Source organism: Aulonocara sp. 'chitande type north' Nkhata Bay, linkage group LG12, assembly GCF_057382095.1.
Source record: "Aulonocara sp. 'chitande type north' Nkhata Bay isolate Kocher_YH1m ecotype deep benthic linkage group LG12, A_spYH_male_GT1.1, whole genome shotgun sequence".
Classification (NCBI taxonomy): domain Eukaryota; kingdom Metazoa; phylum Chordata; class Actinopteri; order Cichliformes; family Cichlidae; genus Aulonocara; species Aulonocara sp. 'chitande type north' Nkhata Bay.
Genome location: NC_141355.1, coordinates 17319968 through 17347553, shown reverse-complemented (window position 1 = coordinate 17347553; position 27586 = coordinate 17319968). Strand labels below are relative to the sequence as shown.

General features: G+C 40.4%; 1 protein-coding gene across 14 annotated transcripts in view; it reads right to left on the bottom strand.

Moving 5' to 3' along the window:
* Positions 1-27586, bottom strand: part of trpm3 (transient receptor potential cation channel, subfamily M, member 3) — a 147496-nt gene that overhangs the window by 106348 nt on the left and 13562 nt on the right. For 3 of the 14 annotated variants that reach the window (XM_086313947.1, XM_086313950.1, XM_086313953.1), the window contains exon 1: positions 13307-14422. The exons of 8 other annotated variants lie outside the window; for them this stretch is intronic. In XM_086313947.1, the coding sequence (XP_086170073.1) occupies positions 13307-13396 (90 nt within the window). In that variant the 5' untranslated portion in view covers positions 13397-14422. Of the gene's footprint in view, positions 1-13306; positions 14423-27586 lie in introns of those variants that run through there. 3 more of the 14 variants (XM_086313956.1, XM_086313949.1, XM_086313957.1) reach the window with 1 other exon arrangement.

Below are 27586 nucleotides of genomic sequence, written 5' to 3'. Positions count from 1 at the left end.
CCTCTTCCCCTGACTCTGCCTTCATCCATTGTGTTTGTTTGGAACCTTCAGCATACTGTGCACTCTGAACTTGCTTTTACATGTGGGTACAGCATTAGCAACAAGTGTCTTCAATTTTGAGTCATTGTGTGTAGTGAATGACGCCAGGTGTGTTCCCTGTGTTCAAAGATTGGTGACTGTGGCAAGCATTTTGCATCACATGGGCTTTCATTTGAGGATATGAGCAGAGTTGTTTTGCAACATGTGTTTTAGCAAGGAAAAATGTGTTTAGATTTATGAGTACAGAGGGTTGTGTTTTGTGAATTGTGTCTTCATGTGACATGTGTTTATGGTACTAGAATATGGTGGCTACATTTAGTAAATGTGTTTAGACTACTGGTCATTTGGGTTACAGGATTGGCTTTTGTGTTTTAACATTTGAGAAAAACTGTAATAGTAAAATTGTGTTGGACAGAAAATAATACACTGAAATGCTAAATTTTGCATGGCATGTAAAAGACAGAGTGCGCAGATAATTTAAAAAAACCTTTTTTTTAGAAAAAAGCAACAATATTTTGGCACCCAAAGTGGAGCAGCCACTTTTTTTTATCTAAAAGGGCAGTTATTCCTGCAGGATAGAGCAGTGACAACAGCAGATGATGAAAGTGTGACTTATCCTTAAAAGTTGGGATACTGAGGATGGAGTGGTTTGACTAGGCTTATGTGGCAACAGATGTATCAGACATATTGGAGAAGGGGCAAGAGGACAGAGATGACAAGAAGAGGAAAAAAAGGGAGGAGTAAAGTTTAGGGAGGAGGAGGGGGTGAGAGGAATCCAGAAGTGAGAGTGTGAGACTGAGAGATAGATGGGAGGACAAAAATAGCTCTGTGTGGCCATGCCGTTCACTTTCATTTTCCATGTCCCAGTATCCAATTTACAGTCATACACACACAGGCACATTTTTACACATCTCCCTCTGATGTCCTTCACGTACACAACTTCATCCCAAATTACCATCCCCCCTCTCTATGTCAGAAAAACACACACATCCTCATACATGCGCACCATCCCATTTACAGCTGTGATAAATTGGGTCTTTCCCCACTTTTTTTTGTATACCTCCACATTGGCTCCCTTTTTTTCTCAGTCCCATTCATACACATCTCCATCCAGAATATTTTCAACAGATGGTGAAGTTGTACCTAGCCATGCACTTGGGAAAAGGAGTACAGTGGCACACACACATGCACATTCACAGACTGCAGCTGGTGGACATCCCCAGGGTGCCGTCCTCTTAGCAGTGCCATGAGATTTAGAGCTGCTCATTCCGTTTAAAGGGGACAAAAGGTAGAGAGATGGACAGCGAGAGGCTGAGGGGAAGGAAAGGAGACGGCACCATAGAGATAAAGGCTGAGATGGAGGAAAGGAAAGTTGGAGTGGGAAACAGAAAAGGAGAGGACAGTTTGCAAACATGCAGCTGTCGTTCCTTCAAGGCTCACAGTGACCTGCAGGAATCGAGTTTATTTAAAAAAAAAAAAAAGAAACTTAGTGTTACAGCTGATCTTCAGACCCTTCTTGTCCACAGGCAGTCATGTGCAAACTGCATAGGTTTTTGTATTCTTGCACATGAGTGCATATGTGTGTCATTGTAGCTAAGGGTAAAAAGGGCCCAATTCTTCCACTGTCTTCTTCCCAATTTCCTCCATCTTGCTAGAGAGGAGATCCACGTCTATAAAAAGTCCTCATAAACCTCTAAGCCAGAAGAAGGCTAATTGCACATGAGCTATAAAACAATATTGTCTCTCTGGTTTGCCTGTTTTGGTTAACCGAATGGGTGTACCGGTGTGTGCATAATGTTTGGCACCATGTGTATTATGTTCTGGGGTTCCTGTGTTCGTCTGATGATCCGTGAATGAAAACACAGGGTATCATTTTGGAGGAAGCATTCAGCTTCCCCAGTACAACTTAATATGCCACCACTCGCAGCTAATGACCTGAGTAAGATTGGCAACACAAAAATACTCCTTTGAACAACATACAAAATGGAGAAAAAGTGCTGCTGGGAGATGGATACAGGGAGAGACACAGCTGCTGACAAAGACCTAAAAACAGAGAGGAAGTGGGGAGTGAGGGAGGAAATACTGTGCAGGCAGCGGGAAGTGGTGCTGAAAAATGATCATCACAAATAGAGAACAATTCCTACAGAGAGAAGAAAAATTCCCCACTTCCTCCCCAGCAAGTAATCTTAAACAAGTACACTTTATTTAACCTTGATTAAAGGATTACTAAATTCAGAGGGAGGTCTAGACAGGTGTATGAAACTTGACCAATGACCTATCAAACTTCCAGTCACTGTGCAGCGCAGCAGGGTGCTGGACAGCTGAACAACACTTTTGGAGTATTAATAAATCTGAGCGCCTGAAACAAAATTAGACATTTAAACTGCAGAAAACCATGCTGGGTGGAAAGTATTCCATTGCAAATCGACCAATATAAATGAGAACAGTTTAGTACTTTATGTGGCAAGCGTAACATAGTTATCAGTTTAACATGGGACAAAGGCTGGAAACAACAGGAAATGCATAGCTCTGCTAGTTTGAATAAAACATACTGAAAATCTGACAAATCGTAAGCTCACAGCACACGGTTACATTCGTTATTTTACCTACAGTGAGCTAAATGCCTGCCCTTTGGTTTATAATTCATGCACATACATGAGAAGCTATCGATTTGTGAAGTATTGAACTGCTTCCACGCAGGAAAATGTGAATGCTCCATCAAAGCCTGTCAATCTATCCAAGATGTTATTATTCCCAGGGTGTCAAATGCTGATGCCTTCTCAGAGCCACTGGCGTCCTTTGGCACAGATGGAGTCATGCACAGGTTGGAGCAATATTGAAAACAGAGAGCAAACACTCATTTTTTTAAGAGACAAAGATGGGTTAAAGAGGCAGGTCGGGGTTAGTGTGGAGTACATTTCAAGACTGTAGTTAGTTTAATTTTGTTTTTGTTAGGTGTTTAGTTGGGAAAGAAAAGACAGTTAACATATAATTCTGCATAGAAACAAATTCATCCAAGGACACCTAGTGCAATAAATTGTGTTGCTAAGGGATCCTGAACAAGTATCCACTTGTGACAAGTTCTAGCTTTAAAAATAAAGCAAAATGATGAAAAAACAGCAGCCAAGTAACATGACAAGATGGCTTTTTTTTTCTTTTTGGTGAGCTGAGTTGAGATGAAGAGACAGAGTCTGAGAGGATACTTATTAGAGTGGCAGATGAAGAAGTAGGGAGAAAACAATGAGAGCAGGACAGAGAGAAAGAAGAGGGAGAGCTGATGCTCAGCGCAAAGGCACGACAGACAGAGAGCACTGTTCTCACCGATGAAAGCTTTGTGTTAAAATTTGCTTCCTATTAAAACAATTGTATTATCTTTAAATACTTTTCATAAATAAAGACGCCGTATTACCTATGCTTCATCTGGTTGCCGCACTGCAGCTTCAGCTCTCCAACACAACAATCAAGGTGCTAGATGTCTTTTCAATAACGGTCACACTATGTTGCTGTGTGAAGACTCTTTTTTTGATTATGTTGTTAAAGTTCAAGAAAAAGCTTCACAATGATGAATGTTCGCTCAAGATTCACCATATGTGCATATGTAGTCTAATACAAACGGAGTAAAAAATAACAAGAAAAACAGTTTCTGTTTTTATTTGATTTCTTAAAATGATAAAAGTTAAATTACTGTAACTGCTTATGCAAGCGATATCACCGCATGCACCTGAGAAAAATATCAAATCAGCCAATATGCACAGTGTGAAAACAATAACATTCAATCCACTCAGTCTGTTGCCTTTGCATGATAAATGGCACCTCAATTTTAGCAAGCGGGCAGGTTGGCTGCGAAAAATAATAATTCTCTATCAAGTTTTTGAGTGTTGAACTGAAAGAATGAACAGCTCACACTAATGTTCCCCAATAAACGAGTGGCTTGCACAGCCTGTATAATAGGTTCTAATCTTACAAACATGACTCAGCCTTTCATATACACACAAAGATACACGTCACAATTACCAAGGCCGTATCAATTATTCATAGACTACCACATGCTCAGACATGCATAGACAGCAATGCCTACACGGCCATTCCCATGAGTTTGTCGGAGGTTTAAACAGGTGACACTGTCAGTGCAGACTTTAATAAGGTCATTTTTGCATGTTTGTAACTCACCCATTGAAATTGACACTGAAATCTGCATCATTCTAGTTATATTCTGTTATATCATTCTAGTTATCATTCTAGTTATCTATACTATATATATATATATATATATATATATATATATATATATATATATATATATATAGCCACTCTCAATATGTGACATATTGAAGTCGCGTTTGAATTTGCGCTTGTTTTTTTGCTTTCACTTTGCAATCGTGCGAACTGTGTATAGAGAGCGACAGCACTGATTGGTGAGTGATGATAATTTGTGCACCAATTCCTCTGACATCGTCTTATTAATCGTTAGCTTACTATGCAAACATGACAAGTGAAATCTCCCGCAGCAAGCTTAAACATGTGAGAGGTTGATCGCGCAGAGAATCGCTGAAATTATGTGAGTGCGTGTGTAAAAGCATTTCAGTTCTGCTGAGCCAAATAAGACAGGTCAGGGTGAAGAAGTGACAGCCAAAGAAAAGCTTACCACAAAACGGAGAAGTTATGACAAATCAGACTATAAGGCAAAAAGAAAGTGCAGCTTTATGGTTTCATGGACAAAATAATTTCTGTGGCTGCAATATGATGAGCTAAATAACCAGGGCTGCACATAAGTGATCCGCAGGTGTGCATTCGCTGTCAAAATAAAAAACACGCACAAGGGTTAGGGTTAAATTTAAAAACTGTACTTTTGAGTTAAAATATATATTTATAATTTTAATAAATGACAAATTAAAAATGCTTGAACATTTTTTTTGTATCGAAAAAATATCGAACCGTGACACCAAAGTATCGAACCGAACCGAACCGTGAATTTTGTGTATCGTTGCACCCCTAATATACTGTTAAGGTTCAAAATATTGGGGATGGAGACAAGAGAAAAACCACAATAACAACACTGGTCCGGTCGGGTTGAGTCAAACGATGATTTAATGATCACACACGTGGGAGATGGACACTGATGCAGACAGCCTCAAAATCTCAAAATGGTGGAGCATTGCTCAAACTTTTATAGCCTCTGGTGCCTCCACCTTATCATACAAAGCCTAAACATTCACATGCTTTCTCTCACACAGCGCCTAAGCTACGACCTTGGCTCCCTGTTTATCTGCTCCTGCTGAAATGGGGCAGAAAACTCCAGCACACTCTGTTCTCTTCTACTCAGACAAATTAGACAATAACCTTCTGCGAACAGTATTTCTTATAACTCAGCAATATAATGCATCATAAAACAATATCATTCATTCACAACAAGTCAGCAATTTAATGTAATGCAAATCAGTTTAACTAATGTAATAGTTATCAGCTTCTTCTAATTCAGGAGAATAATGCAAACTAAAACTACCTAATAATTCACAATCTTTAATTAGGGGTATAACATGGCCTAAAATAATATTATAATCTAACAATACATACATACATATATATATACATATATATATATATACATAGTTGCTAATTCATACAAACTGTTGGTAAGATAGAATAGATGCTATCAGGGCTCGAGTGAATAAAAAATCAAATAAAATGTGGCCATGATTTGGACTGTGTGTCCCTGCAGAGTTTCAGATGAGAGCGTGACCTGCTGAGCTGTCCGTGGTGCTGATTTAAAAACTTGAGACTAATCTGACTGAATGTCACTTGCACTGTGAAAGTAGAGCTGATTGTATGGCTCCAATTCAACCCGAGCAACACTTGATTGATTACACACACTTGAGTAACAATATGGGAGAAGCTCTCAGATGATTATACAGGCTCTAATTTTAGTTTCGTTTTTCCATCTTGCCCTCACACCTCACGTTGGCCTTTCATGATCCTAACACCCCTGGCAATTACGTGAGCGAATGTGAAAACGGAAATGCATTGAGTATTTATTGATTTACTGTTGACCTATTGATACACCCGCTATTGATTGCAAATCACCCCCCACCTCCCAAGCATCCATGCATACTGACATATCCAATAATCCAAACAAACACGCCTTGTTAAAGTGATTTATCGCACTAGTTCTGCATACTGACAGGTAACACCTTTGAAGGGGGCCAAACCAACTGTTTGGACTGGTTGCCAAAACCTCGCAACATTCAATCGATATTATTTTTGGTACATCCGTACGTAACAAAACATGTCAATTTCTTGTTTCAGTATAAGCAGGTGGAGGGTGGATGGGTGATGAATAGTGATGGAAAGTGGTCCAGTCTTGGTGATGGATGTGCAGGAGGGGTGAGTGACTGCCACTCAGAGAGACACTCTCTGAAATCACAAACAAGGTCTGCACGAAACCAGTTAATTGCAAAGAGATACAAAAAACAAAAGTGCTATTTAGTAAACTCTAAAGGAGTCAGTAGTTTTATTTATTTAATTGTTTTTCTCATTTACACAGAGCCAGACTTGCTTTTGTTTTTCCCCCATGATTCCTGATCTTCATGTAAATCTCATCTACTTATTGGGTCGATATGGTAGTGGTATACAGCAGATATTCTTCTGTGACTCTTGGCAAGGCCTAGAAAAAAAGATGCTTTTTCCTCTAAATAAATAATTTACTAGAAGGAATAAGTACAAATTCATGCCAACAGTAATGTTGCTGAGTTTGTAAAGTTACAAATTCAATTCCCCTTCTCCCTCCTTTCTCTCGCTCCATATCTGCACACTGTCGAATGGTTGCAGCATAAAATAAACCTGCAGCTGTATAAGGTGAGCGTGAAATTCAGCAGCTGCAAACTCAATGCATAAAGCAACCTGATGTACACATAAACATTACAGAATACAAATTCTCTGAGTACAGTGTCAGACTTTCTAACCGTGTATGCAAAGTTCATGAAGCACATGAGGAGCATTCATGACTTATTGTCCTCATACATATTTAAATGGCCCCCCTTCCATCACCGCTGGCATATATTTCCCACATGTAACTTCACGGGCCAAAGGTCAATGTTTTGAGTTCATAACTCTACTGCTTGTGTCAAAGTGTGACTGGTGAATAGCAGGATGCGATTATCATTATTTTGTACGCGTGTCACTGATGTTTGTTCACTAGCACGTGGGGATTTTCAACAGTAAAAGCTGGAGGTGGTTTGCCAAATTATACATTTATTCTGAAACTGCAGGTCCTTTTAGCATCAAATCTCATACATTATTCAGCAGCTGACTGGTAGGTAGACTCGTGTACTATCTGTTGTATTTATTCAGGACAAGTGCATTTTTCGATTGAAAAAAGAATGCATTGTTTCCTCAAGCTGGTCTCTTGTTTAAAGATCCAAATATTTAGAAAAAGCCTAAAAATACAAATTTACCGACAGCGGTTTTAACTACCTATGATGAGGAAGCGTGCCAAATAGGAAATATAGCCTTTGTGCGCCTGAATAAAAGGAATGATGTGTTAATTGGCAGCTTATGTTCTCGTTTTGGCTCATTAGGACGATAATGTTTTAATTGAAATCTTACAACTGCAGCATTTGCTGGGTAATTGAGACATAAACAAGGGCAAGCTTTGAGACATCCTGCAATTCTGAGGCCTGTTTACACCAGGAGAACGAAAGTGAGAAAAAAAGGGGGGGCGAGGACCCTCCCCTTAGGCGTGTGTGACAACATGCTGTTTCCTCCAGTTTCATTCAACACTCAAGTAGCATTTGGTCAACACACTAGGAACTGTCAGGATGTGTGCAAGTATGAGAAGACGAGTTTGGTTACTTTGGGAGAAAGAAGACTGACTGAGCACACCCTCGCCTTGAAGTACTTGTGAAAATAGCGCTTTTGTATTTAGTTTAGTCAACTAACTTGACTACATTTGTAAAAACTATAAGAAACGATATTTTTGTGTTTACCTGCACAGACAAAGAAAAAGATAAAGAGCAAATTATTAGTCCTTCCTTTTTTACAATGCCATGTTATGCACATTTCCCCAGTTTAAATAAACCTGGTAACAACAAAATGCACACAAAGAGCCTGATGTATTACGGGTGTCATTAACCATGAAAATTTTAATCAGATAATCAGAGCTTGGTAATTGGAAGAATCCCTGCCGACCCAATCTGTATGATTTATCAGGATATGGAAATGAGGCACAACGTGTTTTATACTGAGGGAGTCTGATGCAAACACTCAGATCAGTCAGTAAAATTTCAGTTTAAACACTTCAGCAGCTCCAACTATCATCTTACATTTAAGAGAGGCACACACACACACACACGTACACTAAAAGTATGTGTGAGGAAGAGGGTACTTCATATGTCATTTATTTAAAAAGGGCTAATCTCTGTAATTGAGACTTATTGTATCTCCTTTACTGGAATTACTGTTGATACAAAAATTGGTGGTGCCACCTATGGGTGACGGTGGCCACTTTCGTCCTTATGTATATATATATATATATATATATATATATATATATATATATATATATGTATATATATATATATATATATATATTAGGGGTGCAACGATAGACAAAATTCACGGTTCGGTTCGGTTCGATACTTCGGTGTCACGGTTCGATATTCTTTCGATACAAAAAAAATGTTCATGCCTTTTTAATTTGTCATTTATTAAAATTATAAATATATATTTTAACTCAAAAGTACAGTTTTTAAATTTAACCCTAACCCTTGTGCGTGTTTTTTATTTTGACAGCGAATGCGCACCTGCGGACCACTTATGTGCACCCCTGGTTATTTAGCTCATCATATCGCAGCCACAGAAATTCTTTGTCCATGAAACCATAAAGCTGCACTTTCTTTTTGCCTTATAGTCTGATTTGTCATAACTTTTCCGTTTTGTGGTAAGCTTTTCTTTGGCTGTCACTTCTTCACCCTGACCTGTCTTATTTGGCTCAGCAGAACTGAAATATATATCCTGCTGCTTTTACACACACACACATAACGGTCAGCGATTCTCTGCGCGATCAACCTCTTACATGTTTAAGCTGCGGGAGATTTCACTTGTCATGTTTGCATAGTAAGCTAACGATTAATAAGACGATGTCAGAGGAATTGGTGCACAAATTATCATCACTCACCAATCAGTGCTGTCGCTCTCTATACACAGTTCGCGCGATTGCAAAGTGAAAGCAAAAAACAAGCACAAATTCAAGCGCGATTTCAATATGTCACATATTGACAGTGGCTCACCGATGCCAATGACATAATTACCCAGCTACATTTCCAAAAGAATGCAAAAGCATTGACATATATATTTTTCCTTCCTACGATAGGCCGACGGGCAGGGCAGAGATAGATTTTGGTAGCCCGACTGGAAAGATCGCTAGCCCCAGGACGTCGGGCTAGCGATATTGCGAGCCCTGTATCTGATTGAGGAATCACTCATCTTTGGAAAAGAGAGTTTATTACAGAGAAATGTCTCTTTCCAAAATAAAAGCTATACTATCCGCTTCTTCTGGGCTATATTCTCAGCAGCATATTAAACATATCAGGTCCCCATAAGGAGAATCATGTGCTAACGGCTGTCTAAATGACTCGGGTAAAGTTTGTAGCATGCATGCTTGTCGTTTTTGTCTGCTTCCACTTGTCTTTGCACTAGGATGATATAAATGTGCAGTCATATTTGTTGTGTTCCCACTAGTGCTTTCAGGTTAATCTTGTTGAAATGACATTAACGCCACAACACGGCAAATCTCCGTTAACGAGCTACCCCTGATTGCCCCGTGCATGGGGCTAGACGGCCAACACGTTAACGAGCTAACTGCGCTAACACACTAGTTCCCACCCATGTAATTAAGCATTGCGTGGCACATCCAACATACTGTTTTACTTTAGTCCATGACGCGCTTACCTTCAGGGTCATACGTCACATGAAAACCAAAATAATTCCAAACGCCAGATCTGAATGAGGGTGGGGAAGGTTCAATTTGCCATGTTGCAAGGAGAGCTTAACTTCTGTCTCGCTAGCTTGCCCTGCGCTCTTCCTTCTGATGATGCTGTCTGTGTTGAGCACTCAGTGGATCTGCGCTCGACAGTGCAGCCTAGGCGGAGTAGTCGAACGCAGATTCACTGAGCGCTCAACACAGACAGCATTTTCAGAAGGAAAGTTGATAAAATAAATTACAAATTTTGTATTGTTCATACATATGCGTACCGAACCGAAAGCACTGTATCGAACGGTTCAATATCGATACGAATATCGTTGCACCCCTAGTATATATATATATATAAACTTTTAACACCCAGCACGCCCCAACCGGCATAAGAGGGCTTTCATATCAGTCCACATAAAAGAGCAAGTTTCACATGGGGCAACAATCTGTGTTTTGTTTGACTCCATTTCCACACCAGACCATAAAAGATACCCAAGCTAGAGGTACGTCAGCAGGTTAGGTTTCTATTTGCAGAAATTACATGTTATTGCGTCACTGGTTAGCTTCGAGAAGACACGGATTGTGAAAGTTTGTAGCATGTAGGAGCATGTTTGTAAAACCAAACTAAACTAACTAAAGAAAACAAGATTTTAGATTTATTTAAAAAAAAAAACAACTTCTGGTTTTATACAATGAAACACACTGAAAGAGTACGCCTGTGCATGGAAAGGCTAGAGGTAAGAGGGAAGCTTCATATGGAAAAATGTTCCATGGTCAATCCCACTCGCTGTTCACACAACCCAGCATTAGTACCTTTTTGCTGCAGTGTCGATAACTATATGTTTATACACCTATGCATAAACACCACTGTGCCCACACATGGAGACATCTCTGGCAGCCTATAAAAATTGTAGTCACACACACATGAATTTAAGTATGCATTTAGCAGCAGGGGGCAGGTCAGTTAGAGAGGCCTGCAAGGAAAGTGCTTGCCAAGCAGAAATTTCCAACAATAATGAAAGGTTATTAGGTTAATTTCATACTGACAGCCTGATGTCTCCCTGGGAGGATTCACATAAACTGTTTCAGTAGTTGCAGGAACCGTAATCCTCTGTAGTATAGCTTCATCCATGGTGCCAGTACAGGTGAGGCAAAAGGATCAGCTGTGTCTGTTGATGCCTGTAAACATAACCTCAAAAATGAAAACTCAGCTGCTCAAAAGCAGCACTATTTATAGGAGTCATCCTGAAGCAAAGATCCACTCAAAGTGAGGCACTTTGTACAAAATATCGAGAAGGTAATTCTTAAGTGTACATACGAAGCACTGTGGCAATGGTGCTGTCAGAGCATCTTTGTGTGAAAGACATACAGTGCCACCACAACATCAACTATTGGTTTGTGGACTACAAATAAGAAGCCTTGAGTTTTGGCTGTCATCATTTTGGGATTAAAACTAAATATTATGGGTGAAAATGACTGAAAACTCACCAACTCTAAAGTGTATCATCCATTTTGCACTAAATGTGACCAGAGTGTGCAAAAATGAATATCATGCTGTATTTAAAAAGATCTGAAACTCAATCTTGAGACCATAAACTCATCTGGAACATGTTAACTGGGGTAACAAATCCAGTAGGAATTAAAATCACTTCCTCAAAGATTTCTTTACAATCAGACTTCTTCTTGGAACCAGAAGAGCGCCCCTGCTGGTCATTAGAAAGAAATGCTTTTCTTTTTAGACCTGGTGGCTACTTGGATCTTTCACATACAGTCTGTGCTTTTTAAGATAAAAATATGTCCTGATTAGCTATTGGATGAGCCAGGGAATCATTTGTTACACGAAATTCAAAAAGTCTCACTTTCCATCCTCTGCTAAAGCCAGATAAAGCTTAGGTGGGTAAAATATTATTTCTTCTAATCCAGAAGACTCAAGACTTTCACACTCTTGAGTCTAAAAATCTATTTGGCAAGTGTTTCCACGAATAAGAAGAAATGTTCCACCAAAAACATTTGTATCAATTCACTGATGTTTGGAGTGTTTTCACTTACACAAACATTTCACTCTTGAAATAAAATTGCCTGAAAAAAAACCTCTCGTGTAAAGTTTCACAACACATGCTAAAACACACACACACACACACACACACAAAACATCCTAATGCACATACAATGATTTTGCTGGCTGTGTGGTTCAACATCACAGCAATACTGTTGTGTGACACACTTTGATAAAGCTAGCTCAAAGGACATTGAAGAAGAGCCATTCAAGACCTCTGACAATAGACCGTCTTACAGAGTGCCTGTAACTGGCTTATGAAAGCACAGAAGTGCATAAAAAATAGGATTTAGGTAACAAATGTCAGTAAGCAAGCGTTATAAAGACTGCACTGTAGATTTGCAGAGGCTACAAATCACACTTACACAAAGGCAGCCACACATGCTCAGGCACACAGATGAATTTACACTTGTTCACCAAAAAAACCCAAATAAACCTGGTTAATTCTAACTTCTTTACATCGAGGTACATGGCAGAATTCATTTTAAAATCTGTCTTCTGTTGTCACTTCTTTACTAAAGCTCCTCAGTCATGTCTGCCACCTCCAATTTTACATTCCCGCTCACCCATTCCCACAAATCCTCTCTTAACTCGTTACATGCCTCCTCAGTTTGTCATCTACCTTTTCTTTTCCCTTCTCACATCCCCTTTTCTCGCTCACTTTATTTCGACATTTCATGCTTCCACCTTCACCCTCTGTGTAACCCTCTTGCTATTTTAAGACTGGATCCCTCTCTGATGTCTTTCCATCTCCTCCTCTTTCTCTCGGTTTCTTTCTCTCTTTTTTTGGCTATCAGCAAAAAAATAATTAAATTATTTGCATTTTCTCTTTTATCACACTTCTTTAATTTCTCTATCCCAATCTCTCATCCGTGCCTCTGTAGCATCATGCTCTCGCTTTTCCCATCTCCATTTTTATCCTCCACTCTTTGCGCATCCACTTTGCACAGCCATCTACTTCCAAAACCTTTAAGCTTCCCTCTAAGAGTGTTACACCGACAGCTTTGCCACACTTCTCTTCATTTTTAACAACATTATCCCCTCTATTACTTCTTAATGACTGCATTGCATCCACTGATGTATGCACCAAAAAGCGCAGCGGCTTCATCAGCATTCATTTTGTGCCCTCACACCTCTTTCTACTTATGTTCTTTTGGAAAAGCATCAGGATAGCAGGAGGACTGCATGACATATTTAACAAAATCTCTCCAGGCATCTATTTTTTAAATTTCATGTTCTTTTACCTTTAGCAGGCGTACAGATGGTAGGAAGGCTGCATGGCACAGTTTTCTGATGGTCCAGTTCAGTGGCCGCGGTGCATCCAGCTGGTTCATGGTGTCCACTCTTCACGGTTCAGCCACTGGTGCCCGGCAGTTTTTCCCGGCACCAGGATCAATGTTACCCCACAAGGGGGACAAAAATGGGAGAGGGTCTCCAACTCCAACTGCCGAAAAGCACGCAAGTCCCAGGGCATGACCCTTGACGGACAACCATCAGCCACTAACCCCAACCAACGTCACCAGCACCACCACCTTTAAGCCTTTACTTCCACAAGCACACGAAGCTCTCACCTGAGCAGCTTTCTGCCCCCTTTCTCCTTCCCTTCCTGCCCTCTCCTCCTCTCCAGCTCACACAGATCCAAGGAATCCAAGGGAAGTCAAACCTGGAGCTCCATGAGCATCTAATTCCTCTTCCACCAGTAGCTGAAGTGCACTCAGCTCTGGCGCGAAAAAAATGAGATGGTAGAGTATTTTCCCAAACAGCGGAGCAGAGCGCAGCAATGCACAACAGGGAGAAGAGCGCATAGGGTGAGAGAGATGCAGGTAGAGGAAGAGGGAAAAGAGAACGAGAATGAGGAGAGATGGAGATGTGGGCAGAGGAGAGACGAGGAATGCAGTGCAGCACAGCACTGAGGAGAGAGGAGAGGAAAAGAGAGTCGCAGAGCGCATAAACGGAGCAGCCTGACAGGCAGTGACTTAGATTTGAGGCTGCATGCACACCACTGTCTCCAAGATGAAAACAGAGAGAATGGAAGAGAGAGCGTCAGGGAGAAAGAGGGAGAGGAAGAGAGGGAGAGAGACAAAGGGGAAAACCAATTAAAATCCAATAAAACTGATGAACAAGATGAAATTGAAACTATGGAGATAGGAGGGGGTGCCATGCAGGAGAAGGAGGTTGGTTCTGTGCATGGGGGTGAACAAAAAAGAAAAGAGAAATAAAAAAAGAGGAAGGATGGAAAGACACACAGAGAAAGCAAGATGGAGAAAATGGGAAGAGAGGGAACTGTATGGTGGTAAAAGGGGAAATGGATGAAGCGAAGTCAAGGCTGTGCCTTATAGAGTGAATTCAGATGGAGCTTGAAGATGGAAGCACACTGAGCAACTTGGCTCTGCGGCTGTGGAGGGGAGTACGACCTACTTAGGAATTCACATGTCAGGCATCATGTTTGTGCACAAAAATCTCTAAAGTGGCTTGAAAACAATGTTAAAGAGAGGAACGCTGATGTGACTGTCATATTGCATAAACTCATTTTTAACGCCTCGCAGCGTCCCAACACGCCTCCCTCTGGGTTTGATACATTTCATTTTCTTCATTTTGATGTATTGGCATAAATGTTATGCTGCAATTATACTAATAGTGTAAGCTAATTTGTTTATTGCATTCAGTCTATGAGAAGAAAGTATGATTTTTTTTCTTTTTTTGGATGATGTGAGCTTAAAAACAAAATCTTCAACAAGATCGTTAAGTTCATTACAAACTACTGATGACTGATCCCTGTGATCAGTGCAACAGAGACTTCTCAAGTGACGGTCCCCGCTGATATACAAACGAGTTTACAACTTACAATATGAAATCTGCATTTTACATTGGTTCAGCATCTTTGGCGTAAATGTCTGTGGATATTTTACACCACACGTACGATATTTGTCATTACTACAAAATCCTTACGGGCTTTGATTAAAGGCTAATTGATTATTCTCATTGTCTCGGGGCTGAGGGAGAGCTGCACTGTGTCAACGCCACTGGTTCACATCACTAATCTATAGAGCTGCAGCAATCTAAAGCAGATTGACAATAGAAAATCTTATCAGTGAAGTGCAGCTTTTGTGAAGCACACTGACAAAGATAAATAAATAAATAAAAAGAGACATCTATTTTTGCCTCATCTCTTCTATTTCTGGACAATCAGGACTGCTTGTCTCCAGCTAATTGCTGATGCGCGCAGCTCAAACACCTAAAAGCTTGTCAAAACAGAAGATATGACTAAAATTAACAGTTCTCTTTGCGACCGAATTGACAGGTTTGGACTGGTTGTGTCATGGTCCTGGGTCGTTGACCCAGCGTTTTGTGTTTTGTGATTATTTCCCTCTGTTCTAGTTATTCTGTGTCCTCCCCCCTTGTGTCCGGTTCGGGTTCTAGATTTCCTGTTTTGTTCTGAAAGTCTGTGTCTGTTGTCATTGTGTTCCGCTTGTGTCCTCCAGTCATCATGTGTATTCAGATCAGCTGTTCTTCCCTCCTGTGTGCGATTACCCGATTACCTTGTGTGTGTGTGTATATATAGTGGGTGTCGGTCTGTGTTCGTTGTCGGCTTGTCTGTGTTTCTTGGTATCCTGGTCCTTGGTCTGCGTCTCTCTGCTCCGCTCTCTTGTAAGATTTCAGGTTTGCTCTTTAGTTTCTCCCAGTTTAGGTTTCCGTTTGTAATTACTCGTGCTTCATTGCCTGTTTTTGCCACTACCACCCTGTAAATAAAACGTCATTCGTATCATCAGTTTGCTGCATTTTGGGTCCTCCTTTTCCTCCACTCCACACGGCTCACTCCGCCAGCCGTGACAGGTTGAATAAGTGTGAGAGGGAAAATAAAGCATAAAGGCTTCAGAGGTGTTGATGACATAGCATCACGCCTCGTGTTTGATGTGCTGCATGTTATCATTGTTTAAAAATGTCTCAAATTAATGACTATACCTGATCGGCGTCAAAATGCCTGAGAGTAACTGTGCAGCACGGATGAGCCGAGACTCTTCAAATGTATGTGTACAGTGCGGGTAAGTAAGAGCGGCATCTTATATATATATATATATATATATATATATATATATATATATATATATATATATATATATATATATATATGGCGAGGGAGCAGTCTGCCTTGCTTTCAAGCTTTTGAAAAGGAGGACCTAGGGGTAAAAGGAGGCTCACATGAAAGTAAAGCATTCAGTGAAGCAGGAAATACTGTTGAGGGTACCCTGAAAGCAAAACAGAGAAAAAAAGTCACAGGTTTGTATTTCTTCTCCTAAATTAAAGGTCAAACAATATGAGAAAACACAAATGACACACTGTCACAATTTGTTTTAAAGTGCATGTCGCTGGCATGAATTAAATACATCCCTGACGGTAGAGAACGCCTTGCTCTTTTAAATTTAGTTATGACTAACAATTCTCTTGAGTCACCAGCTCCCGGTTAGTAGGTGTTTCATCCTGACAGTTAAGCACTGACATTAAGCGTGTCCACGTCACCGACCACTGGCTGCCCTGAGGACTGCCGAGACCTCTGAGGTATCTGTCTATCAACCGTACACGTGTGTGTTTACGCCTGTGTGTGCAGTTGTGCTTGTGAGGCAGTAAGGAGGCTGTAGTACAGGAAGGCAAAGAGTGTCTTTTCCCCTCTAGCCCTCTCGCTTCACACGCTTCTTCATCTCATCTCATGAAATGATTCAACCAACACAGCTGAGTTCAGACCCATGCACTGTCTGTATCCTGCCTCTAGATGGCAACCTTCTAATGCACAATACCCATCTCATACCCAGCATCCAAACACATCACTTGTACTCCCCTAACTCAACTGAACCGCTGAAAATGTCTGCTACTTTACTGCAACAAAACAAGACCTCTTTTTAATTACTAAACATCTAAGGATGCTAGGAGGAGGAAGTTGAGTCTTATCTTTCTGAAGATAAAGGGAGAGTGCACAGTGCTACCAAAAGAGGGCAGTTGTTCAACACACACAACAGAGAGCGTCTTGTTTGTTTCATCCTCTAATTCTGCATGGCTACACTAATTATCGTGACGTTAAAAAGGTATTATAGCTCTGGCACAGGAGAGGACCAGACAAGACGAGATTTAATTCTCTCGCAGTGATTCATTTCTCCCAGTGGGAACTTAACTTGGCAAGACGAAGAAGGCAATTTACTGTGAATCACTTAAGTCCTTCAGCACTGAGCGCTTGTATCAGATTGTGAAGGCAAACAATAAATATCACTCACATTTTCAGATTTAGCACGATATAGGAGTTTTATGAGGTAACTTATCTCCAGAGAAGTTGAAACTGAGGTCAGCACGGTTTCTTTTTTATATATAGAAATAACACAATATACTGTCATCAGATGCTGCTCTGTAGACACAGCATGACTAATGTGCCAGCCTAAATCATCGCGTTTTAGCGCTTGTAGATGTGATTTTAGGTGGTATTATGTATAAGCAAGCATGGGTAAATGTGAGTGCACTGCTGATTGAATCATTTCATCACAACCCACAAGCAGTGGTAGTAATAGCACTGAGTGGGTGTTCTGTAACCCATTTATTCTCAGGGACATCTCTGCCACAGGTAGCCCTTTTGACATCACCAGTCAGCACTGTGACAGGAGTGTGAGAGAAGCCCATTTCCACCTGTCATTCAGCCAAAGCCCAGAGCTGCTCGTCACACACTGGAAAAATAAATCCTTTGTGCTGGTATCGTGCAAAAAGTGCTTGTAAAAGGAGTGAATATCAATAAATGTTGCTCAGTGAATGAGATAGATTAGATAGCTTTGCATAATGTTTGTAGAGGTACTTTCTTCTATAAAACATTATGTAACTGAAGTCAGGGGATTAATGGCAATACACTTCAGCTCCTGCATGTTATTATCAATATAATTACTTTAAAGTGCTTTTAAAGTGCTCATTGAGATCTTGTTCAAGTGAGGCATGTTCAAAGAGCAGTTGCAGATTTACGCAGTTACCAACTTGTAAAAGATTTTTTTGTGGCTTGATCAATTTATGTGCAGCAAAAGTATTAAAATCCACCTTTTCCAGGTTCCGTGTGAATAAGATATAAAGCTGTATGTTGTTAGTTCTGTATTTATATTCAAGCAAGGAGAAAAAGTAACCACACAATCTGTGCAGTAAATAAACAGAGGGAAGCGTACCACTTTTTCATATGAGCTGCAGTGGTGAGTAAGTAAACAAAAACCTCTCAGAAATCACAATGCACAGTGATGCACAGACTCAAGAGGCTTCGAGGTGGAGTGCATGAAGATGAGTGCATATAAACAATACCACCATCATCATGTTCAAACAAAGCGTAGATTGTACGACTGTGGCCCTCTTGTTCAATCTACCATTGAACTTTATTCTATAAAGATCCCGCTTGAGCCAAACCAGAACAGAAAACTGAAAGGTTAGCATGAAGGCTGGAATAAATTAAGGACATTTACTTTCTTCTTAAGGTTTGTCTCAGTTTTACTTGGTCTTCCAGGTTTTAGAACTGAAACTGTAATACAGTTACAAACTACAATACTGGGAAAAAGCATCCTCTCCTAATATTAACCAACTAACTACGATAACTGTGATTGTATTTATGCAAAGATGAGGCAAAACAGGATCTCACTTCTTGTTGCAGCAGCTTTCTTTCTCTGTGAGGACAGAAAATGAGGGTCGCAGTTCAGTTCTGGATCAATGATGGCAACAAATTATATATCGTACTGGACTCACAATAAAGATGTGCACATTAAGGCACTGTTAACTGAAGGTATGTGTTAACAAAGCCACTTTCTAATTTGGCTTCCCATCCTTCTTCTCCGTGAGATACTCATGTCCTGGAGGATTTTCAGTAAATGACAGTTCAGTATTTCACATTATATGCACACACACACACACACACACACACTACCCCCCCCCCCCCCCCCCCCCCCCCCCCCCCACTGTCTTTGCCCCGAAGAGGCAGGAAGACTTCTGCTGAGTTGGGTACACTCCTCCATCTGGAGAGAAGCAATGATTATTAGCCTGTGGGATGGAACCGCACGTACACAAGCTCACACACATTCACACCACTGCTCTCAAAATGTATTCTTTTCTCCACATTTGGGGGAAATTCTCCATTCTCCACCAACCATCACTCACGAGCCAGTCACTTAAATATTCACACTCTACTGTAGGTGTTTTCTAAGGTTACTAGCCCTCTTAAACTGATATTAGCTGACTCAAAATGCGTTGCATATCTGTCTTCACATCCCCTAAAATCAGCGCTGCATATTTCATCTCTGGTATTTAGGCCTCGAGCAGTGCTGCTAAATATTATTGGCAGGTCCAAACGGCTGTTGATAAACATTATCGGATAAGCCAGAGGTAACAGAGTGAGAAGATGGCACTGATTAAAAATAATGACCTGTAGGGACTGTTCAGGTAGCAACCGCCTTATCACAGCTTAGCATAATGCTATTTCAGGTCAACAAAGATCCCGTTTATTATTTAGATTCATCAGCTTATGGACAGCACCTGCCAAAACCAATTTACCTGAACATGAATCTTTATCTGAGGAGAGTCCTCAGAAGTGTCATAAAACTGGTAAATATCAAAAGTAGCTCAGCTTTCTGTTCTTAAAATGACTCATCAAACTTTAAATTCTTTTCATCACAGCAACAACAAGTCAAATTTGCTCATAAAAATGAGATAAATTGTGTGCAGTCACAAATTAAATTAGCAGCTAATGCTAGCTTGATTAGCAAGGTGCCTCCAAAATTCGCTCTTGTTTAATAGCATGCTCATTCTGGCTACTGAAAACAAGCCTTTTTTTTCTTGTTCTTTTTTAACTTACTGCAGAAGCTATGGTCCAATTCATGTTCTTCCAGGATTGAATAACACCATAATGTTTGGCTGCACATCCCAAAGCTGCTCTATTGGTTTGAGACCTGCTGACTGTGGAGGCCATTTGAGTAGAGTGCACTCATTGTCAAGTTCAAGAAACCAGTTTGAGATGATCTGAGCTTTGTGACATGGTGTGTTACCCTGCTAGAGGCAGTCATCAGAAGATGGATATACTTTGATCATAAAGGGAAGGAAATGGTCAGCAATAATATTCAGGTAAGCTGTGGCATACTGGTAAGAGGCGAAAAGTGTGTGAGGAAAATCTCCCCCACCCCCTTACACCATCAACAACCATTGACATTGACGGGATGGATCCATGCTTTCAGCCCATCTAATACCACATTCAAATGACAGTCTTCCCACTTTTGATACCAAGCATTAAAACAAACTTCGTCTTGATGATGTCTACATGCCTAAGGCAGAGATAGCTCAGTAGGTAGAGTGGTGGCCCCATGATCGGAAGGTCGGGGGTTCGGTACCCCTGAGCAAGGTACCGTCCTTACACACTGCTCCCCGGCGCCCAATGGCTGCCCACTGCTTCACTGAGTGAATGAGTTAAATGCAGAGAAGAATTTCCCCACGGGGATCAATAAAGTACACTTTCTTTCTTTCTAAATGCACTAAGCTGTGATTTTTGCATTATGTGACCCTGAACTGGATAAATGGATGCAAAAAAGACAGAAGTGGGTGGTCAAACTAGCAACCTTTATGAAGGTGGGAGTGAATGGATAAATAGATACAGTGGGGCAAAAAAGTATTTAGTCAGCCACCGATTGTGCAAGTTCTCCCACCTAAAATGATGACAGAGGTCAGTAATTTGCACCAGAGGTACACTTCAACTGTGAGAGACAGAATGTGAAAAAAAAAATCCATGAATCCACATGGTAGGATTTGTAAAGAATTTATTCGTAAATCAGGGTGGAAAATAAGTATTTGGTCAATAACAAAAATACAACTCAATACTTTGTAACATAACCTTTGTTGGCAATAACAGAGGTCAAACGTTTACTATAGGTCTCTACCAGGTTTCGCACACACAGTAGTTGGTATTTTGGCCCATTCCTCCATGCAGATCTTCTTGAGAGCAGTGATGTTTTGGGGCTGTCGCCGAGCAACACGGACTTTCAACTCCCGCCACAGATTTTCTATGGGGTTGAGGTCTGGAGACTGGCTAGGCCACTCCAGGACTTTCAAATGCTTCTTACGGAGCCACTCCTTTGTTGCCCGGGCGGTGTGTTTTGGATCATTGTCATGTTGGAAGACCCAGCCTCGTTTCATCTTCAAAGTTCTCACTGATGGAAGGAGGTTTTGGCTCAAAATCTCACGATACATGGCCCCATTCATTCTGTCCTTAACACGGATCAGTCGTCCTGTCCCCTTGGCAGAAAAACAGCCCCATAGCATGATGTTTCCACCCCCATGCTTCACAGTAGGTATGGTGTTCTTGGGATGCAACTCAGTATTCTTCTTCCTCCAAACACGACGAGTTGAGTTTATACCAAAAAGTTCTACTTTGGTTTCATCTGACCACATGACATTCTCCCAATCCTCTGCTGTATCATCCATGTGCTCTCTGGCAAACTTCAGACGGGCCTGGACATGCACTGGCTTCAGCAGCGGAACACGTCTGGCACTGCGGGATTTGATTCCCTGCCGTTGTAGTGTGTTACTGATGGTGACCTTTGTTACTTTGGTCCCAGCTCTCTGCAGGTCATTCACCAGGTCCCCCCGTGTGGTTCTGGGATCTTTGCTCACCGTTCTCATGATCATTTTGACCCCACGGGATGAGATCTTGCGTGGAGCCCCAGATCGAGGGAGATTATCAGTGGTCTTGTATGTCTTCCATTTTCTGATGATTGCTCCCACAGTTGATTTTTTCACACCAAGCTGCTTGCCTATTGTAGATTCACTCTTCCCAGTCTGGTGCAGGTCTACAATACTTTTCCTGGTGTCCTTCGAAAGCTCTTTGGTCTTGGCCATGGCGGAGTTTGGAGTCTGACTGTTTGAGGCTGTGGACAGGTGTCTTTTATACAGATGATGAGTTCAAACAGGTGCCATTCATACAGGTAACGAGTGGGGGACAGAAAAGCTTCTTACACTCAGTACATTAAATGCATTCTTTAATTTATATCACCGTAGCTGCACTGCATTGTGTCATATCAAGTGTGCCAAAAAGAAAAGCAGCTTTTCAATGCACAATACGCCAAACGCACATGATTCATTTCTTCTTGCATAGCAGCCAACTTTCACAGTTTTCACTGTAAAGCATCCCTGGATGAGACATTCATTTTATTTTTTTTTAGTTGTTGTGAAAGTTTGCTGAAATCGCTTATACAAACAAGCATTGTCAAATATATGCTAAACTGCATACACTTTCAGGAGACTCAGTGCAGATTTCTTTCCACTACTTTTAAATACAGAGGAGGAAAAATTGTCTATAGCCTCCAGTGCATAAAACGACAACACAATGTCTTTCGTTAATTTGGCTTTCATTAAATGATCGGCGCAAGCACTAATTAGAAGCTACAAGGAAGATGGTGACAAGATCCTCCCAAAAGCCTTTTAAACTATGATATACCAAAACACAACTAAGGTGATTCCTTATTCCACAGCAGTCACTTCATGTGTGTAAAGGTTAAAAAAAAAGAGTTCACAAGAGATATGGCAATTAAATTAAAGCAGGCAGCATGTTCAGTGAGAATGTGTATGATGTGACCGAATGTTTTGTCTAAGACTATTCTGTATATCTGATGCATCACATGCTTGAGGCATTCATATGCAGAGCAGATTACTTCTGTGTTGCTTTCACCCTCTTTTAAGTGCTTGGTATATCAAAAGCATCTGCCTGGCAAAAATGTTGTATTAACCCAGGGACACAGGCATCATTGTCATCTGACTGATCTGAAATCCTCCCTGCTTTCGTCATGTACCACAGCTCAATTTGACCAAAATCTAGCATGGGGCTATGAACAATACAACATCTTCCTTTCAGCACTAGTTCAATATAGGAAGTACATCAGTAAACCAAATATGCTTTTGTTTGTGCTCTTGTGGTTTAAGGTTTTTAGGGATTTCACGCTGTCAGAGTTTTACACAGAGGGCAGTGAGTATAGGAAGACTGAATATATGGTGAAGACCTGTTAAAAAAACTCCACGATAAATCAATGAAAAACATCAAATTCTAGCCCAGAGCTAAAAATGTCTAGCGTTAAGCTTCAAGTTTCTCAAAAAGTAGATCTGGGGGAGTTTTTTAACGTTCGATGAAGCAGACAAGTGTGACAAAGAACATGGTGAGAGAACTTCTCTGCAGCCCCTCTGAGGGAGAATTAGAGAGGAAAGTATAAAAGCAAAGAGCGAATAAAATGGGTAATGGACAGAAACCAGAGAGGGCATGGCAGAGACACTTATTTCACATATAGAGAGCTCTTATGCATAATATGGATGCATAAAAGCCACTGAAGGGATTCAAACTATCATAAATTTTCATCTCAATCTGTTAAAATAGTCTAGGAAGGTTATTACCTGTGGGGGTTTTTTTTTTTGGTGTTTAACAACCTCGTTTTATAGTCCCTATCTTTAACTCTTTTAGGGGTACAAATAAAAAAAATAGCATTTAAAGGCATAATATAATTAAATACAATATTGGAATATTGGAAATATTGTGTGACCACTTATTTTGGTGTATGTGAAAGGAATTTTTGAGACTTTTTTTCATAGTGGTGCAGCAGACTGTCACTCCTAGTTTAAACTGGCAGGGCTTCCAACTTCTTGCTGAATGCAGAGAAACTGCAAACCGCAGGTGTATCACAGTTTTTTCTCATGCAAAAGCTAAAAGTGTTTAAACTAAAAGTTGCTGAAATTGGTGGGAAATGATGGAAGCTTTACAATGAAAGACATGCAATGTCAACATGTGATGTGCATCAGAGTTATATTAGGACCTGCTGTATGTCAGAGGTTATCTGGGCTATGGTGGAGTCATTGTGGCCCGTTTAAAGGACATTGCATCATACTGGAAACCTGTGGCCTTATGCTGGGCTACATCATCTAAAAACAAACTCAAATATAAATTAACGCCATTTATTCCTGTGACAACACCAGAGTTAGAAATTTTCAGTCCTACCAAATTTATTAGCCCAGCACACACTAGAAGTCTTATGCCACAGCTGCTCTAAATTAAAATTATTGTTAATTACTAAAATATTTTTTTATGTTTCTGGAATGGTTAATATACCATGTGTGTGCAACCTCTTTAACCGAAATGATATTTTTAATACTAAAAATTGAAAATCATTGATTTAGATGCCAAACACTTGCATTACTGAACAGAAAAAATGAATTTTATTAATGTAACGTTTGATTAATTTCTGACTTCCACTGTGTCGGATCATATTTGGGTCTAAAAATGTCAATTATGTTTGTTATTTACCTAAAAAATAATAATATAATTTTTACTTTTGAACACATTCTTAACAGATTTCATAAAATATTTTTTTATTGTTTTTATTACACGTAATAAATGTGAGTTAGTGTAATTCTCCATGAGTAACGCCCAAAAAATATCTTGTTCTCAGCCACCATGTACTCAGTTTCTCCTTGAGCCCGAGTGAACATTTGCACCAAATCTGAAGAAACTCCTTCACAGTGATAAGAGATATCACAGTCACACAAATGGGACATACGGGCAACCCAAAAACATAAAGTCTCTGGTCTTTTTGCTGCAGTCAGATCACGAAAAGAAAACAGCAGGTAAGAAAATAGAAGGTCGCTTTGTGCACATGAGAACCTGAGCGAGGAGGATCCATCTGCAACATCTGTTTGTATCATAGGTGATCTGGTGTTTCCTCTCTCTCTTTAAAGGGACACACTCATCTCGAGACAACAGATCGGCCCATCTGGTAATACCTGAAGCCCACAAGTCCCCGTCAGCTCAGTGCTCAAAGGAGAGCTAGTGCACACACATATACATACACACACACACACACACACACACGAATGCAGGCTCAGAGAAATCTATAAATGCCAGATTAGCCTTAGTGCTTGCCGATCTAATCTTCTGAGTCAACAGAGCAATGCAGACACGGCTCAGTGTCATGAGCCACTATAATGAACAGTCACTCATTGCACCCCAGTGCTGTGGAATAGTCTGCTGTCTTAAACCTGAAGCCTCATTCTGCAGCACTCTCTGTGGCTTCACTAGACTTTTGATTCGTCAATTCAATCCAGGATCAAGTTGAGAAACTTTTAGCAAAACTTTTACAGCCTGAAAGATTTTCAGAGCTGTATGTAACAGATATTGTAATTTCATTCAGTATATCACAGAAGCCATAGTTTATGAAACTAATCCAAAAACCGCTGTAATATAAGCAGACTTTGATGAAATGATTCACCCCGGGTGCTCGGATCCGTTTAGTTCAGGAATCTGAGAGCATCTGATGTGGTTTGTTGTTTGAAATGTTTCCAGCCCAGCCTAAAATCAGGCATTAGTACCCAGCTGTGTGGCTGGAACCAGTGAGGTGAAATAATGGACACTACAAATAATGGGTCAACTTCCTGCATTTTGCCTCTGTCTTTGAAATGAGCTCTCAGAAGTGACACACATGCTCACATACAAGACTCAACGCTTGCCTGCAACAATGTGTATAAACACAAAATGCCACACTCCCCTGACATAAATTTTGCATTAGCTGTGGAGAACCTCCATGTTGCCGTAGCAACATAGACATAGCGTAATTACCATCCTATGGGTCAGAGTAATAAAGCTAGACCTGCAGCCCAGTGGGCCCGGGGCCCCTGGTAATGGCTTTTATCGCAATCATTATTGCCACAAGCACCGCTAAACCAGGAGATACATAGGAGGATACACTCAGCCTCAAAGCCCAGACTCACGGCATCAGACTGAATAGCTTCAAAGCCACAGTTCAAAGCGAGGGTGCAACACGGGTTTCAGATCAACAGATCCTAAATCAAAGATGACAAAATTTATATAAAAAAAATACATCCACATTTACATAAAAAAAGACAGAGCTCCCTATTATATGTTTTCCTAATTCTAGATTTGGCAACCGTTTTATTAGATGCTTTACGTAGCCTGAATACGTGCTATTTAACTTTATCGATGTCAGCATACCAATTACACCGATGCTTCCTGGAGCATATTATGGAGGAAATATTCCAGCAAATGTCATGAGAAATGATTATAGTTCCATTAAATATAATCCTAAGCATCAGGGATAATCAGCAGAGGCAAACATCACACGGCGAAGTCTAAATAGGGTGAATGTTTAAACAGTTAGCTACTTTGTACACTGATAACAAGATGAGATGTGTGACCCACAGCAGGCAGTGATGACTGATTGATCCCACTGTACATTTACTGGGTAATTAATCAGAAAAACTCTTTGAAATGTCCAGAAATAGAACAAAGTCACATAAAGCAGCTCTACCAATCAAACTCAAACTCAAAGCTGCAATTCTGTTCAAAGGCCAGCCTCAAGTTGGTCTGATAATCAACACCTACACTAACATTTTAACCTAAAAATGGCTGAGGTTGGTTTAAAGGTTGCACTTTACCAGTTTTATCAAAGTGCTTTTTATTTGTTTGGGTTTATGTGTTTGCCAGAGGGGTATCACTTCTACCTTCAAATTCTGGGAGAAAGCTTGAATGCTGACAGTCAGGGCTAAAATGTACAGTGCTGTGAAAAAGTGTTTGATCGATCCTGATTCTGTATTTTTCTGCATATTTTGTCGCACTTACAGGCTTTAAAATTTTTTTAATATTAGACAAAAATAACCCGAGTACACGCAAAATGCAGTATTTGATCTTGAGGATCATTGATATTTCTTTTCTTTGGGGGGGGCGTGAGGCCTTTGTGTTCCTTTTGGTCAGCCGTGGATTTTACCTTTTTTTTGCCCAGTCTCTTTTTCTGTTTATTGAATCATGAACTTTGACCTTAACTGAGGCAAGTGAGGCCTGCAGTTCTGTACATGTTGTTCTGCATTCTTTTGTGACCTTCTCGATGAGTCGCCAATACGCTCTTGGAGTAATTTTGGTAGGCTGGCCACTCCTGGGAAAGTTCACCACTCTTCCATGTGTAGCAGAATGAATATTTGATTTAATGTTGCATTGCTAATTGCTGGTTGATGGCCAATCGGATTGTATAGTCACACTGTAAATAGTAGCTGCTAGCTTAGCATCCCTCACCTGACTTCCATAGCTTTTACAGGTAGGAGTCATGTCCTGCTGCCTGGGTCTGAATTGGCTGAGTCGTGCTTTTGTAGAGATTGCCTCTGGATTCTTTCTTCAGAAGCCTCCTCTCTATGGATTACTGGTATGTTATTATTTTGGCCCATAAGTTCAGTTATTTCACTCGGTGGTAAACAGGTGTGATTACAGGCTGTAGCCGCAGAAGCTTCCAATTGGCTGTTTTTTGTTTTGTTTTGTTTTTCTCAGAAACGGCATTGCCCGATCAAACTGATCAAACCCAGATACCAGCTACTATTTATAGTATGACCACATAATATGACTGGCCAATCACATTAATATGATCTTTATCAGATATTGAAATTTGATGATCTAAAACATGCAAATGTGACAAATATGCAAAAATAAAAAATAAAAAAAT